The following is a 15048-nucleotide window of genomic DNA, read 5'->3' as shown; positions in this document are numbered from 1 at the left end:
AAAAGTTTAACAAATAGGAAGTTATATAAAATACACATCATTGATCGTTGGAAAATTGAGTGCCACTGTGTAAATCGATGGGACAGTTGGACACGTGGTCCTCACACTCGATTGGAGTTGTTGTTTTGGACCGTGATGGAATTGATCTTGTTGATTGTCCTGGTGTGGGCGGGGAGTTTTTTTATGCTTTGCTATATTTTTGTAGGGTGTTAGTAGTGTATATAGCGAAGCAACTGTTGACAAGGAAGGTTAAAATGTCCTAAAACTATCAGGAAAGGTGCTCGGACGTTTGGTCGCCGGTCTTTTGGTCCCTTTTGGTTGTTGCTCAAATGGTGACAGAGTTTACTGTTGAAACCAGATCTCAAAATTATATTCATGACATAGAGTTTAATATCTAAAAGAGAGAGTTTAATATCTACAAGAGAGAGTTTATTATATAAGTACTATTGAATAACTAAGTACTGTTTAATAGCTAGGAATTGTTGAAAACAGCTCTCAAAATTATATTCATGAGACAGAGTTTAATATCTAAATATCTACTGTTGATTAATGAAAGTTTAATATCTAAGTACTGTTTAATATCCAGTACTGTTTAATAACTAAGTACTATTTGGTATCTAAGTACTATTTGGTATCTAAGTACGATTTAATATCTAAGTACTGTTTAATGTCTAAGTACTGTTTAATATCTAAGTACTCTTTAACATCTATGTACTCTTTAATATCTAAGTCCTGTTTAATACCTAAGTACTGTTTAATATCTAAGTACTCTTTAATATCTAAGTACTGTTTACTATCAAATTACTGTTTAATATCTAAGTACTGTTGAAAACAGTTGATATTTAGATATTAAACTCTCTCATGAATATAATTTTGAGAGCTGGTTTCAACAGTACTCAGATATTAAACAGTATTTGAAAATAATTCGAAAATTAGATCATATTGATCTTTACTTTCTACTACTAAAATTAAATTCCTCTTTACCCACTACGAAGCCTGCAGATTATGAACTAAAAAGAAAAACAGATTCCCTCGACTATACATTTCAGGGTTTAAGGTCGATCGAACCGCAAGTAGGCGTGTCGGCGTGGGGAGGAAAAAAAAAAAAGGAGGAGAGTGTCCAAGCTCCCCTCTTGAGCCTTTTAAACGACCACACTGCGCTTCTCGGCTCGTTTATCAAACAAATGACGCGCATCGTACTGAGCTGTGCTATTATCACTCCCCGTTGGAACACTGGCAAGCCTCTTATTGGCCCCTCTGGGCAGGATTCAACCAGGAAGAAAAGATCCCAGCCTAGATGGTCCTTGTGAGAGAACAACATCCGCCCGCCTAAGCAGCCACATTCTAAGCATTGCCATATTTGCTAGATTTAAATGGCCTGAAGCAATTTCCATTGCTAACCTTTGACCTCAGGACCGTTTTTTTGTGTTTTACAGCCCCCCTTCTTTTTTAAATTACATGTTAATATTTCTTAATACATTCCTTTTTACTAGACTTTGTACTTGATACTTTTTACTTTAATAATGGGTGATGAGTATATAGTATATGTACTGTTAATGGATGCGGTTTTTGTAGTACTTTATACTTTACTTTGTAGTACTTTATACTTTTTACTTTACTTTGCAGTACTTTATACTTTTACTTTACTTTGCAGTACTTTTTACTTTGCAGTACTTTATACTTTTTACTTTACTTTGCAGTACTTTATACTTTTTACTTTACTTTGCAGTACTTTATACTTTTTACTTTACTTTGTAGTACTTTATACTTTTTACTTTACTTTGTAGTACTTTATACTTTTTACTTTACTTTGTAGTACTTTATACTTTTTACTTTACTTTGTAGTACTTTATACTTTTTACTTTACTTTGTAGTACTTTATACTTTTTACTTTACTTTGTAGTACTTTATACTTTTTATTTTACTTTGTAGTACTTTATACTTTTTACTTTAATGATGACTGATGAGTATGTTATAACTTTAGTCCTTTTTTCTGTTTATGTTTCATATGTACTGTTAACGGATGTACTTTTTTATTTGTATCGTATCTTGTGCTGACCCGGCCCATCTGTCAAATCTTTAAACTAGTCAAAGATTTTGTTTTTAACTAATAGACAGGATAGCTTAAATGCGCATTTGTGGAATTTAACGTTAACAAGAAAGACTGTTTGCAAGTCTGGTGCATGCATACCCATTCCACCGCAGACGATATTAGAATATTTTGAACATATCGTCTGATTCTAGCTACCCGGACTTTATGAAGTTGACATTTGTGTCCCCGGACGACAGGTCGACGTTTAAATGCCAGGCTTTTAATGACTTTGATGCACTGACTTCTTTTCAAGGCTCGCGAAAGAAGAACAAGAAGAAAAAGAAGGAGGAGGAAGAAGGAAGGAAGACGAGGAGGCCCACAGCATGCGCCGATTGCAGACTGGCAGATAAGAAGAGCGTTTTATAGCTTCTTTTCAAGAGGCGACGTGCTCCTCCACTGAACAAGACGAGACAAAGACCCCGAAGAAAAGCAATGACAGCTTTCGTGTGGGTGAGCCTCGTCAACTTTTAATAACGCTTTGCTCTGAAGAACATCTCATTAAAGACGCTAGAAGGAGGCACCCCAAAAAGGAGGGGGAAGTATGGAAACCACCTTCTTTGCGATAAGACACTATTTAAATGCAGAAAAAGACATTAGCAGTCGATCGATTTAGATCAAGGGGTAGGGAAAATAGTGCTCCCGAGCCAAATGTGGCTCTTTTCGATAGATGCATATTGCTCTCCACTAATCTTTGAGTTAAAAATAAGGGAAGCGCTGGTGAGAGCAGCTTGTAAATTCTGAGTATGGCTCTCAAGGAATAAAATTTGAAAATATTAATTGTTTATGGCTTTCTTTGTCAAATATAGAGGTCACCTTTAAGGCCGTCAATCAAATATTGCAAAATACTATCAAGTATAGGGATGAGGTGAAACTAGTATTCTTATTTTTAATGTCATTTCCTTTTTTAAAGTCATAAAACATTTTTTACCGACATTTGATAGTCCATCCTTTAAATGTTGTCATCCTCCCCTAAATCAGAAATACTCATGCCTTTCTGGTGCCCACTAGTGGTCACACAAGAACGTTCCATCTCTATCTTGGTGCGTTTTTTCACACGCTAGGCAGAAAAGCTGCCATTTTTTTTTACTGTCAGGGGGAACTACAAAAATGTCCCATTAAGCGTCCAAGCGTTTCCAACTGACTATCAAGAGTGAGCGGAAACAAAGGCGTCCCATTTCTTCTGCCACAAAACCTGCGCCGTGTCTTTAAGGTCTGGCGGGAGCGAACTGAACCTACAGCCACAAGTAAGCCACAAGTTTAGCGGACACCGACTCGAGCCCATAGAATGAAATAAGTCACCTGATGGAGTTGAGCGCCAGTTCCTTGAGGGTTCCCACGTTGGCCCTCAAGCCGCCGATACCCACGAAGGCCTGGTAGAAGTCGTAGGACAGGCCCGTGGTGCCGAACATGGACGGGTCATCCGAACTGATCACCAACGGGTGGCCCTCTGACATCAAGACCGCCGCTGGGTGGTTACGCAGATCTAATACCAGCTTCAGAACCTGAACATTTGGATGAAGGGATGCAAATTGAAATCCAGAAGGAGGAAATCTGTGACCGGATGTTTGGTCAATGGACGTTTGGTCACTAGTCCCTTTTGGTCGCCGGACTTTTGGTCCCTGGTCAAATGTGCTTAGATATGAAACAGTACTTAGATATGAAACAGTACTGAGATATAAAACAGTACTGAGATATAAAACAGTACTGAGATATAAAACAGTACTTAGATATTAAACAGTACTTAGATACTAAACAGTACTTAGATACTAAACAGTACTTAGATACTAAACAGTACTTAGATACTAAACAGTACTTAGATATTAAACAGTACTTAGATATTAAACAGTACTTAGATATTAAACAGTACTACGATATTAAACAGTACTTAGATATAAGACAGAACTTAGACAATAAACAGTACTTAGATATTAAACACTACTTAGATATTAAACACTACTTAGATATTAAACAGCACTTAAATATTAAACTGTACTTAAATATTAAACTGTACTTAGATATTAAACTATCTCTCTTAGATATTAAACTCTCTCTCTTAGATATTAAACTCTCTCTCTTAGATATTAAACTCTCTCATGAATATAATTTTGACAGCTGGTTTTAACAGTAAACTCTCTGTCACCATTTGACCGGCGACCAAACGTCCAAACACAGAGGAAATCAGACTATCAGACTTTAAGAAGGCAACCTGGTTAGAGATAGGGCAGACCTCCACCGCCACCTTCCCCAGCCTGGACATCTCTTTCGCCAAGGGGTGGCGTGTCAGTGCGTAGCCATGCCCGATCCGGCTGGTGTTGAACAGTAGCGCGTCTAAAATGTTCTGATCCGTCTCTGTGCCCTCTTTGTCTGCCAGGGTCATAACAATGACAACATTTAAAAACAGTAGCCAGTCAAACTTGCCCCGCCCTTTCCAACCTACCAGTTTCTCCCGCATGAAAAAAGAAGGGTAGGTCGACGCCCTGTTTGGCGGGCAACGAAAGCGCGTCCTGGAAATACCAAAGCGGCCTGCCGCTGTCCTCCCTGCCCACCTGCAAAACAAGACATCAGATCGCCGCGGGGGGTCGTAGAAGACGTCAATAGGTACCAAGTCGAATCCTGCTACTATGTCCGGGAAGTCCTTCCGAAGCGCCAAGGCCTCCTGGACGGCCGTCGTCACCTCAGACGCACTCAGCGCCCTGGAACGTTCCTTTTAGTCAAAGTTTGCCAAAGGACAACAACCCTCCCGGGCGTATACGTGCCTGTGTACGGCGATGATAACACGAGCGCCAAGGAAGTCCGGATGGTCGGCGACGAACTTGGTGGTGACCTCTTGAAAGGTCTTGAGCGTCCAAATCTTGTCGTGGATGGTGCCGTCTAATTCGTACGTCTGAAATTAGAAGTCGTGAGGAGAGCTTGGAACCGTTGGGTACCTATCTAGAAAAAAAACAAACCCTGGCCAAGCCGCTGCGCAACTCCAGATACATGACGTTGTCTCGGTGCAGCTCGCTCAAACCCTGCAAAAGGTAATCCCTCATGACGGGGGCGTGGCTGATCAAGCCCGCCGAGGCAATAAAGGCCCTCTCGAACTTGTTCCACACGGCATCCTGGTCCGGGTATTCGCCATCCGGGTCGTCGGTGACCAGTGTGAGATGCTTCATCAGGCTAAAAAAAAAAAAAAAAACAAAGACCGGACGTTTGGTTGCTGGGATGTTTGGTTGCTGGGATGTTTGGTTGCTGGGACGTTTGGTCGCCGGTCTTTTGGTTGCCGGTCAAATGGTGACAGAATTGAAACTAGCTCTCAAAATTTTATTTATGAGAAAGAGTTTAATATCTAAGTACTGTTTAATATCGAAGTACTGTTTATTATCTAAGCACTGTTTAATATCTAAGCACTGTTTAATATCTAAGTACTGTTTAATATCTAAATACTGTTTAATATCTAAATACTGTTTAATATCAAAGTAAAACTGTAGCTATTTAGATATTAAACTCTCATGAATATAATTTTGGGATCTGGTTTCAACAGTACTTCGATATTAAACAGTACTTTGATATTAAACAGTACTTCGATATGAAACAGTACTTAGATATGAAACAGTACTTAGATATGAAACAGTACTTAGATATGAAACTCTCTCACTTTTAGATATTAATCTCTGTCTCATGAATATAATTTTGAGAGCTGGTTTCAACAGTAAACTCTCTGTCACCATTTGACCAGCGACCAAAAGACCGGCGACCAATAGTCCGAGCACCAGGTGAAGGTACCTGACGTCAAAGACGTGGGGGTCGCCCGCCTCGGCCCGGAGCACGCTGACCAGCTGCCAGTAGAAGCAGTCCCAGCGTGGATACGGTCGGCGCAGAGAGAAGACGAATCGCACCGATTCATCCCACGTGTAGCAGACGTAGCAGTTGGGCCTATACGTGGCGTTCTTCACCAGCCACTCGGCGCTCGCCAGCGACGAGCTGTGAACATGCAGGGCGCCGCCTGCAAGGCATCGTGGGCTTTACACGTGGGGTACGACATTCCATCACGCCACGAGCGTCACCTTTGGGCATATCCCGCAACAGTTTGAAAATGGGGCTGCGGCGTATGAGGTCCTTGGCCTTGAAGAAGTGGATGGAAGACGGAAAGGGCACGGCGTCCATCTCACGCTCTTTCATCAGCCTGAGCCGGGCGTCCAGTCGCCGCTCAGCCGGCGTGAGGTCCAAGGCGCCGCCCGTTTGCCTGGACGCCTCTTGGAGCATCAGCCGGTCCCGTCGGTTGGGGTGGGGGACCCCCGTGGAGGCCGTGAACCACAGGAAGGTTACCACCCACTGAAGGGGGAAGGTAGCCATTACCTGTAATGTTAAAAGCAGATACTGATTGCATTTTCAAAGTAGTATTTGGAGTATGTTTTGCATACTCATTTTTTGCCGGTATTCCCCCAAAAATTGTTTTGCATAGTCATTTTTTTTGGCAAAATCAGCTATGTTGACAATGATAGATAAAAAAAAAGCATAAAATTGGAAATTGAATAAACATCATTTAGATCAATAAATATCCAATAGAAATATTCCTTCTGAATTTAAAGACAAGATTCACCAAAGCACAAATGAGGCAATGGTGCCTAAAACACAACTTTTAAAGTATCTTAAGCATACTCACAAGAAAACGTGTGTGTTCTTTCGTCCGTCTCCAGTTCAACTGCGTCCGTTCCTGTTGAACATGTCAGCAAAATCCAACTCGATGGGATAATTGAGGTATTTCCCTCTGACCAATAGCATGTGATTAACTAACTAGCCCGGAATGAATTGACAGCGTGCCAGGATGAGCGCACACGTGTGTTTGCGGGTACATTGACGTCACCTGGAAGGGAACAAAAACCTAACCCCGCACATTGACTTTAAAAATGTGACAGATGGGCCGGGTCAGCACAAGATAAAATACATATAAAAAAGTGCATCCGTTAACAGTACATGTGAAACATAAACAGAAAAAAAGACTAAAGTATTAACATACTCATCATGAAAGTGAAAAGTATAAAGTACTACAAAGTAAAGTAAAAAATATAAAGTACTACAAAGTAAAGTAAAAAGTATAAAGTACTACAAAGTAAAGTAAAAAGTACTACAAAGTACTACAAAGTAAAGTTAAAAAGTATAAAGTACTACAAAGTAAAGTAAAAGGTATAAAGAACTACAAAGTAAAGTAAAAAGTACTACAAAGTAAAGTAAAAAGTACAAAGTAAAGTAAAAGGTATAAAGTGCAAAGTAAAGTAAAAGTACAAAGTAAAGTAAAAAGTACAAAGTAAAGTAGAAAATAAAGTAAAAGTGAAGGAGAAAATAAAGTAAAAGTAATAATAAATAACTGGCTTCCACGTGATGGCACCATTTTGGGAAGAAAAAAAAACATTTGGACAACGTCGGTGGGCCGGATTAAAAAGCCTAACGAGCCATATGTGGCCCACGGGCCGTAGTTTAGTCTGACCTAACCTAACAGTGTGCGCTTTAAGGAGACGCATGATGTGTACCACCATTCATAATATTTATTATGTTGGACTGCACATCACATGTTCAAACACACATAATTTAGTCAGGAAATATACAGACAGCACATCCACTCTGGAAGAGTCATTAATGAATAGCTCGACTTACTTGGTCACAATCCAGTAGCTGGCACTCTTCCAGTTCGCAAAACGTCGGCAAAGTGTCACACATATACACGACAATAATATTAATAATGGTGACAAAAGGTCCCACTTTTTTACGCGGGAACGTGACCTGAAACAAGAGAATGGAAAGGATTTGGAAAGGAAAGAGCGGGGCTTCTCAGTCCATAAACTTGCGGTTGGGGTTGGCGCCGAAAAGGGCCACTCGGACGTCGGGCATCATCTGCGCGGAAAAAAATAGCTAATTAAGGGCGCAGATAAGCATACAAAAGATTGATTGTTTTGGAGCGGCGATGGAAACGATCAATATCACATGATCATGTGATACAAAATAAGGAGGGGTGGAATTGTTTGAGTTGAAATGCTAAGAGTTAGTTATTTTAAATGTTCTTTTCAGTACAAACTAATGCTGGTTACTTATAAAAGCCTTAAACATACAAATGCACTGATATAAACCTTCAATATACTTCTATAGGCCTTAAACATCAATTATAATACAAAATATAGCACTGAATCAACTTCAATTTGAACAATTTCAACTTATGAACACTTTCAACTTATGAACACTTTCAACTTATGAACACTTTCAACTTATGAACACTTTCAACTTATGAACACTTTCAACTTATGAACACTTTCAACTTATGAACACTTTCAACTTATGAACAAGCATTCAGAACCTAACTCGTCCGTAAGTAGGGGAGCGTCTGTATCTAACAACACATGACTTTTGTTTGTGAGTCGCAATGTGAATTTAAATGAGATCACGCATGTTATTTATTTGTATTTATGTCCATTTTTATTAGCCAAGTTGAGGTCATGTGAAAGGCCGATTGGACAATTGCTAAGTCAATTAAAGTATCCGTGATAAATGTTATTGGATGCTTACGGAGACTGTTTAGTGCAGTCTTAAAGACAGAAGGGCATTTTGGTGAACGTTGATTTATGTTTTTTATTAATGTCATTTACTGGGAAATGTCATTATGCACCTTTTGTAATTGGATCACGACCATTTTTATGTATTTATTCCACAACCTCATATCATTGTTACCTGCTGAGCCAGGAGGTCCAATCTGCTTTCCAGAGTGTTGGCCACTTTAATCTTGCCGTCACCGTTGTAGATTTCGATACCTCCGGAGCTGTCCCATCATTTAGTTGTGAAATATGACAAAAAAATATTGTGGTTAATGTAGACCAGAGACAAGGCTGTGATAATTGAAAAATTGCAAAGTAAGGTTACCCCTATTACAATTTTTTTTCTTCTTCAGTGGGGAGTCCTAGTAGTAGTAAGAGTGGTTTCAGCATGGATTTTTTCATTTTTAGGAACTTAAAATAATAATAAGAATATTATGTATTTTTAAAGAAAATTAATAGCATAAAAAATCGCAAAGTAGTGAATTCGCGATAAGTGAAGATGCGATAATTGAGGGATTACTGCAGACAAGCTTTGTTTTTTGTGTTTTACAGCCCCTCTATCTATTTTTTAAATGATATTTTAATATTTCTTAATACATTCCTTTGTACTTTTTACTTTAATGATGAGTGATGAGTATGTTAATACTTGAATCCTTTTCTTCTGTTTATATTTCATATGTACTGTTAACGGATGCCCTTTTTTATATGTATCATATCTTGTACTGACCCGGCCCATCTGTCAAATTTTTAAAGTCAATGTACCCCCCCGGGCTGAAAACTTTGCCCACCCCTGCTGTAGACTTAACAAATCTTACATGTCGGGTGACAAGAAGTTGTCCTGATCGATGCGGACCTCCAGGTTGTTTTTCACGGCCGCCTTGTAGACGGGAATGTTCCTCTGGATGGACGCCTAAAAGTAAAAAGGTAATCAAATGGTTTTTTTGGAAAGACAAAGCATGTGGACAGACTCACCTGGACCAATTGTAAGTCTTGCTTACGACAGCGAATGGTCACTTTGGGCTCTAGCAGTTGATAGAAACCCTGAAAAAATGTGTCATTTACTGTTGTCATCACTATTGATAATTCGTGGTTTCGGTAATGGAAGCTTGAATTGTGGTAACCCACCTGAAGGATCAAGCCGTCAATCAGCGCCGCGTACCTTTGAGGCTCTCGCGCCACGTTAGCCAATCGTTGCCGGGCTTCATTGAGCATGTCCTGAAAACCAAAGTATCTAATTAAGACCTCATTCCATGTTTGAGGCCAAGCACGTGACTTACGGAAATCATGTCATCGCGCGCTTTGAGGACCTTGAGGCGGGCCTGGTTCATCAGGTTGGACATTTGACTGTTCAGAAGACAAATGACAAACACACCGTCTCACATTAGGGACGCCATTGTGTTGCACGCGACAACAAAACCCGAACACAGGGGTCGGTACACACATTTTCTTCTGCTGCTCAATCTGCTTCTCCTTCTTCTCGTAGTACTCCATGATCTTCAAACGCTGCGTCTGCACTAGGCGACCCTTCTCGATGTTGAATTCCTCCTCAGCCTGGAGGAAAGATGGGGAAACAAGGCTATTTGTAATATAATGCCTCCTCATGGCCATTGGTGCATACTCATACTTTAGCGTCAATCTCCTCCGCCTTCTCATTGGCCTCCTGCTCAATGAAGGCCATCATGTGCTTGATCTGTGGAGAGGAGAGGATTTGTTCATTTCTAAATCATCACCTACCATTGACGGCGTTAGACGTCCTATTTTAACTTAAGAAGCGATCAGACATCATCATTATGACATCAGTTGGAGATAAAAAATCCTTTTCCATTTGGTCCATACACTACAGTTTCATATCCAGGCCTTGTCATGTGATTACCATGTGATCAATGAGCAATATCGTTCAAAAATGCACTTTGCCATTTTAAAAGTCCAATATTTTATATAAAATAATGTCAAATATCAATATGTTATTATTCCTCCATTCAGTTTAGCATTAACCTCCAGCAACTATCTCAATGTCATTGAGCAGTGTGGATATCTGTGATAAATATATGAAAAAGACACGATTCATAACAGTGTCGGTTCTAACAGGCGTTATTGTTTTTCATATTTGTAAGGGGGGCAAAAATTGTTACCTGCTTCTGAACGTCGGCATCGCTGAGCGCCATTGTGACTCCTGCTGCGTCTTACGTCGGCCCTGTCATTCAATCACAAAAAACGGTAATCAGACCTCTACAAAACGCAACATTTCAACACAATGGTCGCTTTGGAATAGCACGACATCAAAATTAATATTTATATTCACCTGCAAAATGTCCAGATGACGATGAATGAGTTAATCCAGGCGATCGTGACTCGTCGAGCAGTCTATGGTGCAGCACAATGTCAGCTGACTGCCCGGTCACATGATGTTTACTTCCTTTTTTTCTAAGCCAATCAGACAGAAAATGGAAAGCGGCGTTCAAATCTCGTCGTAAAACTGGAAATTATATTTCCATAGTTATATTAAACATCTCCTGGGATGTTGTTAAATCAAATAGGCATACATTAACACTCTAAAATGGCACATGCTTTAGTAATAAATGATCAAAATAACACAAAGTACATTTTAAAGTTACTTATTCACCCTGTTTTGACAACCTATGAGTCCACAACCCGAAATTTGCATTGTTTCCATTCAAGGATTAAATCTGATTACCAAATTAAAACATTTGTTCTCACCTGCAAACCCCCCATGGCAGATCCAAGTGTGAGATCATGGATTTTGAAGGAAGGGAGGGAGAGCGAGAAAGAGAGCAAGTGACACTGTGCATTGGGTGAGATATATACTTGGACAGCAGAAATCAAGCGTGCATGTCTGGCCGCCTGTCACACGCCTCCTGTGACTTTGTTTCGTAATTTACGCCGCTATCCGGGAATACTCGTTGGCAAGCAGCTCGCTAAACGCACAGAGGTATGCTCAGTTTTCTCTTTGCACGTAGAAAAGTTTCTGGCCTCCATTGTTGGCCTTCCTGCAAAGTGCAATTAATTTGAAGAAAACATAGGAAGAAAGGTCACTAAAGGTCATGTCAATGCAAGTGAAAGGTAGATGGTAATATTGGAAGGAAACCATGTTTTCAATACAATATGTAATGATGAAAATATGTTGGACATGTGTCTATATACAGGTTGCGAATCTAATTAAAGGCAAGTTAAGCCAGGATCAGCAACAAGGATTAATGTGTGCACGTGAACAGCCAATGGAAATTGAACCCAATTGGCCTTGTGCTTACTTAACCAGCAATACCAATACTAATAGCTACTATACTAATAGCTACTGATCGATTTTGAAATATGTTTATTTTGCTACGATGCAGAGCAAAAAAATGCAAGCAACATGTTTCCAACAAGAGCTAAACATTTCTATTCTGGGCTCGGCTGGCCGAGAAATACTTTCCACAGTGGAGTCACGCGGGGTGAAGAGGGTCACCTTCGCGTGACTCGCAGGCACGCTGGAAAATGTTTTAGTATCTAAGTACTGTCTAATATCTAAGTACTGTTTAACATCGAAGTACTGTTTAACATCTAAATACTGTTTAACATCTAAATACTGTTTAATATAGGAGTACTGTTTATTATCTAAGTACTGTTTAATATCGAAGTACCTTTGACTGGCGACCAAAAGACCGGCGACCAAACGTCCGGCCACGTATCTATATATATATGCCATGCCTGGCTGCGCCTAAAAAAACCGGTGCATCCTTTCTGTGTGTAAAATACAGAAATAGCACTCGTTATTGACACTGCGGCTAAAAATACCATGCGCCAAATAGTCATGAAAATACGCTACATACTTCCAAATATGATTCAGTGTTATCCCCACAGGCGCCATCCTTCATTCTGGAGAAGAACGTCCCAGTCGAGTCTGGCGGGGGGACCGTGGACACCACCCCGTCCCTTAGCCCCGGACCCTGGCAGAGCGAGAGCCTGCTGGCAGAGTCCTGGTCCACCATGGGCGACGTAGACCCCGAGGATACCAAAAGCCTGGACGACAGCGATGAGGGGGCGTCGGCAAACCACTGGTCCAACTCCGACGTGATGCAAGAAGAAGATGAGGAGCTTCAAACCAGCATTTTGGACCTTCAGATTCCCGAGACTGACGAGTTTGTGCAAACGCCGCCACTACCCGTCTTCCGGGTGGAGCCCCCTTCCACCACCTCCACGCCGACGCCCTCTGCCACAACCGGCGAGGACGCCATGGACGCCATGCCCAGCCTCCTCCCGCCATCCTCCTTTGAATCGCCGCCCGTCGGCCAGGAAAATCTCGAACCGGGGTTGCCCGTGCTGCTGTGCGGAGGCGCCGCTTTGGTAGCCGTGGTGGGCGTGGTGGCGTACGGTGCCGTGGCGTACTGTAGGAAGTAAAAGGGAAAACAGGGTGTGTTTGAAATCATTCCGTACTTCCTATTCACTTTGCCATAAACTTCACTGGCCAATATCTGTTGCGCTGCTACCTCAGCTTAGCGGTAACAAATTATGTACCGTATTTTCACGACGATAAGGCGCACCGCATTATAAGGCGCACCCTCAAATGAATGACATTTTTCCATATATAAGGCACACTGTATTATAAGGCGCGCTGTCTATTTTGGAGAAAATTTAAGACTTTTAAGTGCGCCTTATAGTGGTGAAAATACGGTAATTGCTATTGACTTCCAGGTATGAAAGACACTCACTACTACTTTACAGTCACCTCTAGAGCCAGCCATTGTTGATGTTTTGGATTTTTTGGATAAAATCTTGCAGTGGGGGAGGAGCTATATGATGGAAGATGTTGTAAACTAAGATAGCATCTGCATATTTAACAGATATCTGAGATTGACTTTATGTCACTTCTTCATTTTCACGCAGATTGACCGTATAAATATATATAAACAGAACAATGGCATAGGCTGTGCTAGTCAAACACAAGCAGCGATTGAATGAAGAATGGGAAGGAATGAGCTCGCTTCTTTGTTTGGACTGGAATAAAAAATCAAAATAATAAAAAAAAAACCACCATAAAATTATCTTTCAATTCCCCTACTTACGAACAAGTTAAGTTCTGAGTGCTTGTTCATAAGTTGAAAGTGTTCATAAGTTAAAAATTGTTCAAATTGAAGTTGATTCAGTGCTATATTTTGTATTATAATTGATGTTTAAGGCCTATAGAAGTATATTGAAGTGCATTTGTATGTTTAAGGCTTGTATAAGTAACCAGCATTGGTTTGTAGTGAAAAAAAACATTTAAAATAAAATGGAGAGAATACATACAGTACTGTATACATACATTTGAGAGATGGAGATTTACTAGAAACTGGCCGAAAGAAGCTATCAAATGTCGATTGCATAGTTTTCTTCTTTCTTTTCATCATAAATTTGCAGACATGTTCATATGTACCATTTGTTCGTAAGTTGAATGTTCATAAGTAGAGGAACATCTATCTATACCTAAGAACAACTTTCCCAGAAAGATAACGGCACCAGGCCACAACACCTGCACAAAGGCGTCACGCTTGAGTCGCCATCTGACACGTTGCGTTGCCTTATTTATGAAGCCGTGTACCCACCAACGACCGCAAAGCCCCGCCCCCTCCGACCAGAAATGTATTAGAGCAAAACTTTGCGGTTGATTTTTGGTATCAGCCATGACAGGAAACACTCACAAACATTTGCATGCCTGTACAAACAATGAAAAAACACAATAAGACGTCATTGTCATGGTAAGTGAGTACAATAACCACTAACTAAGTACATGGCAACCTCACCTGCGGTTTTCGTCTCTCTTTCCCATAATAAGCTTTTGAAAAAATAAAAAGTCATATTCACCAATGAGGTCCAAGCGTGCATTTAAAAGGGGAACTTGGGATATTGGTCGGTTGGTATTTAAAACGCGGCGCCGGAGTTAAAATGGACTTCTCGAAAAGAAAGTGTTTATTTGAAGAGAGCCCAAACACTGTTGTTTGATTGACACGGTGTTGTGCGTTAAACATTAAGCTAATATGATGGTTAAATATGGGACAATAAAGGAAAAAAATGAAATGGAGGTTTTAGATTTTTTAGATTTAATATTTATGCCACAGTGATTAGTGAAGTTTACTTTGTATACTTTGTACTTTATACTTTTTACTTGACTTTTAATTTAGACTTTTTACTTGACTTTGTACTTTATACTTTTTACTTGACTTTTTAATTGAGACTTTTTACTTGACTTTGTACTTTATACTTTTTACTTGACTTTGTACTTTATACTTTACTTTACTTTGTACTTTTGCCTTAACTTTGAAGTTTTTACTTTACTTTATAGGTTTTACTTAACTTTGTACTTTGTACTTTATAGTTTTTACTTTACTTTGTACTTCATACTTTTTACTTGACTTT

At 40.1% G+C, this 15048-nt stretch overlaps 3 protein-coding genes across 3 annotated transcripts; 1 reads left to right on the top strand and 2 right to left on the bottom strand.

Annotated features, from left to right (window-relative positions):
- Window positions 1-2592: 2592 nt before the first annotated feature.
- ada2b (adenosine deaminase 2b) lies at window positions 2593-6949 on the bottom strand. Its single transcript, XM_077709455.1, has 10 exons — window positions 6738-6949; window positions 6139-6430; window positions 5858-6077; window positions 5041-5251; window positions 4849-4976; window positions 4695-4785; window positions 4530-4638; window positions 4299-4456; window positions 3392-3594; window positions 2593-3324 (listed from the first exon to the last, which is right to left on the bottom strand). Exons 2-10 carry the CDS (start codon window positions 6425-6427, stop codon window positions 3237-3239), a joined length of 1497 nt encoding a protein of 498 aa, XP_077565581.1. The 5' UTR covers window positions 6428-6430; window positions 6738-6949; the 3' UTR covers window positions 2593-3236.
- A 648-nt stretch (window positions 6950-7597) lies between these two features.
- Window positions 7598-11086, bottom strand: atp6v1e1b (ATPase H+ transporting V1 subunit E1b). The gene is made up of 10 exons (XM_077709451.1): window positions 10958-11086; window positions 10788-10849; window positions 10280-10345; window positions 10097-10206; window positions 9933-9999; window positions 9781-9870; window positions 9628-9696; window positions 9471-9565; window positions 8792-8879; window positions 7598-7963 (listed from the first exon to the last, which is right to left on the bottom strand). The coding sequence occupies exons 2-10, from the start codon at window positions 10818-10820 to the stop codon at window positions 7901-7903; spliced, it is 681 nt and encodes a 226-aa protein (XP_077565577.1). The 5' UTR covers window positions 10821-10849; window positions 10958-11086; the 3' UTR covers window positions 7598-7900.
- Window positions 11087-11442: 356 nt separating this feature from the next.
- On the top strand, window positions 11443-13134 carry LOC144181142 (uncharacterized). Its single transcript, XM_077709454.1, has 2 exons — window positions 11443-11605; window positions 12517-13134. The coding sequence occupies exon 2, from the start codon at window positions 12643-12645 to the stop codon at window positions 13051-13053; it is 411 nt and encodes a 136-aa protein (XP_077565580.1). The 5' UTR covers window positions 11443-11605; window positions 12517-12642; the 3' UTR covers window positions 13054-13134.
- Window positions 13135-15048: the final 1914 nt, after the last annotated feature.

Source organism: Stigmatopora nigra, chromosome 23 (assembly GCF_051989575.1).
Source record: "Stigmatopora nigra isolate UIUO_SnigA chromosome 23, RoL_Snig_1.1, whole genome shotgun sequence".
Classification (NCBI taxonomy): domain Eukaryota; kingdom Metazoa; phylum Chordata; class Actinopteri; order Syngnathiformes; family Syngnathidae; genus Stigmatopora; species Stigmatopora nigra.
The sequence above is the reverse complement of the archived record's forward strand: the minus strand, read 5'-3'. Positions and strand labels throughout refer to the sequence as shown.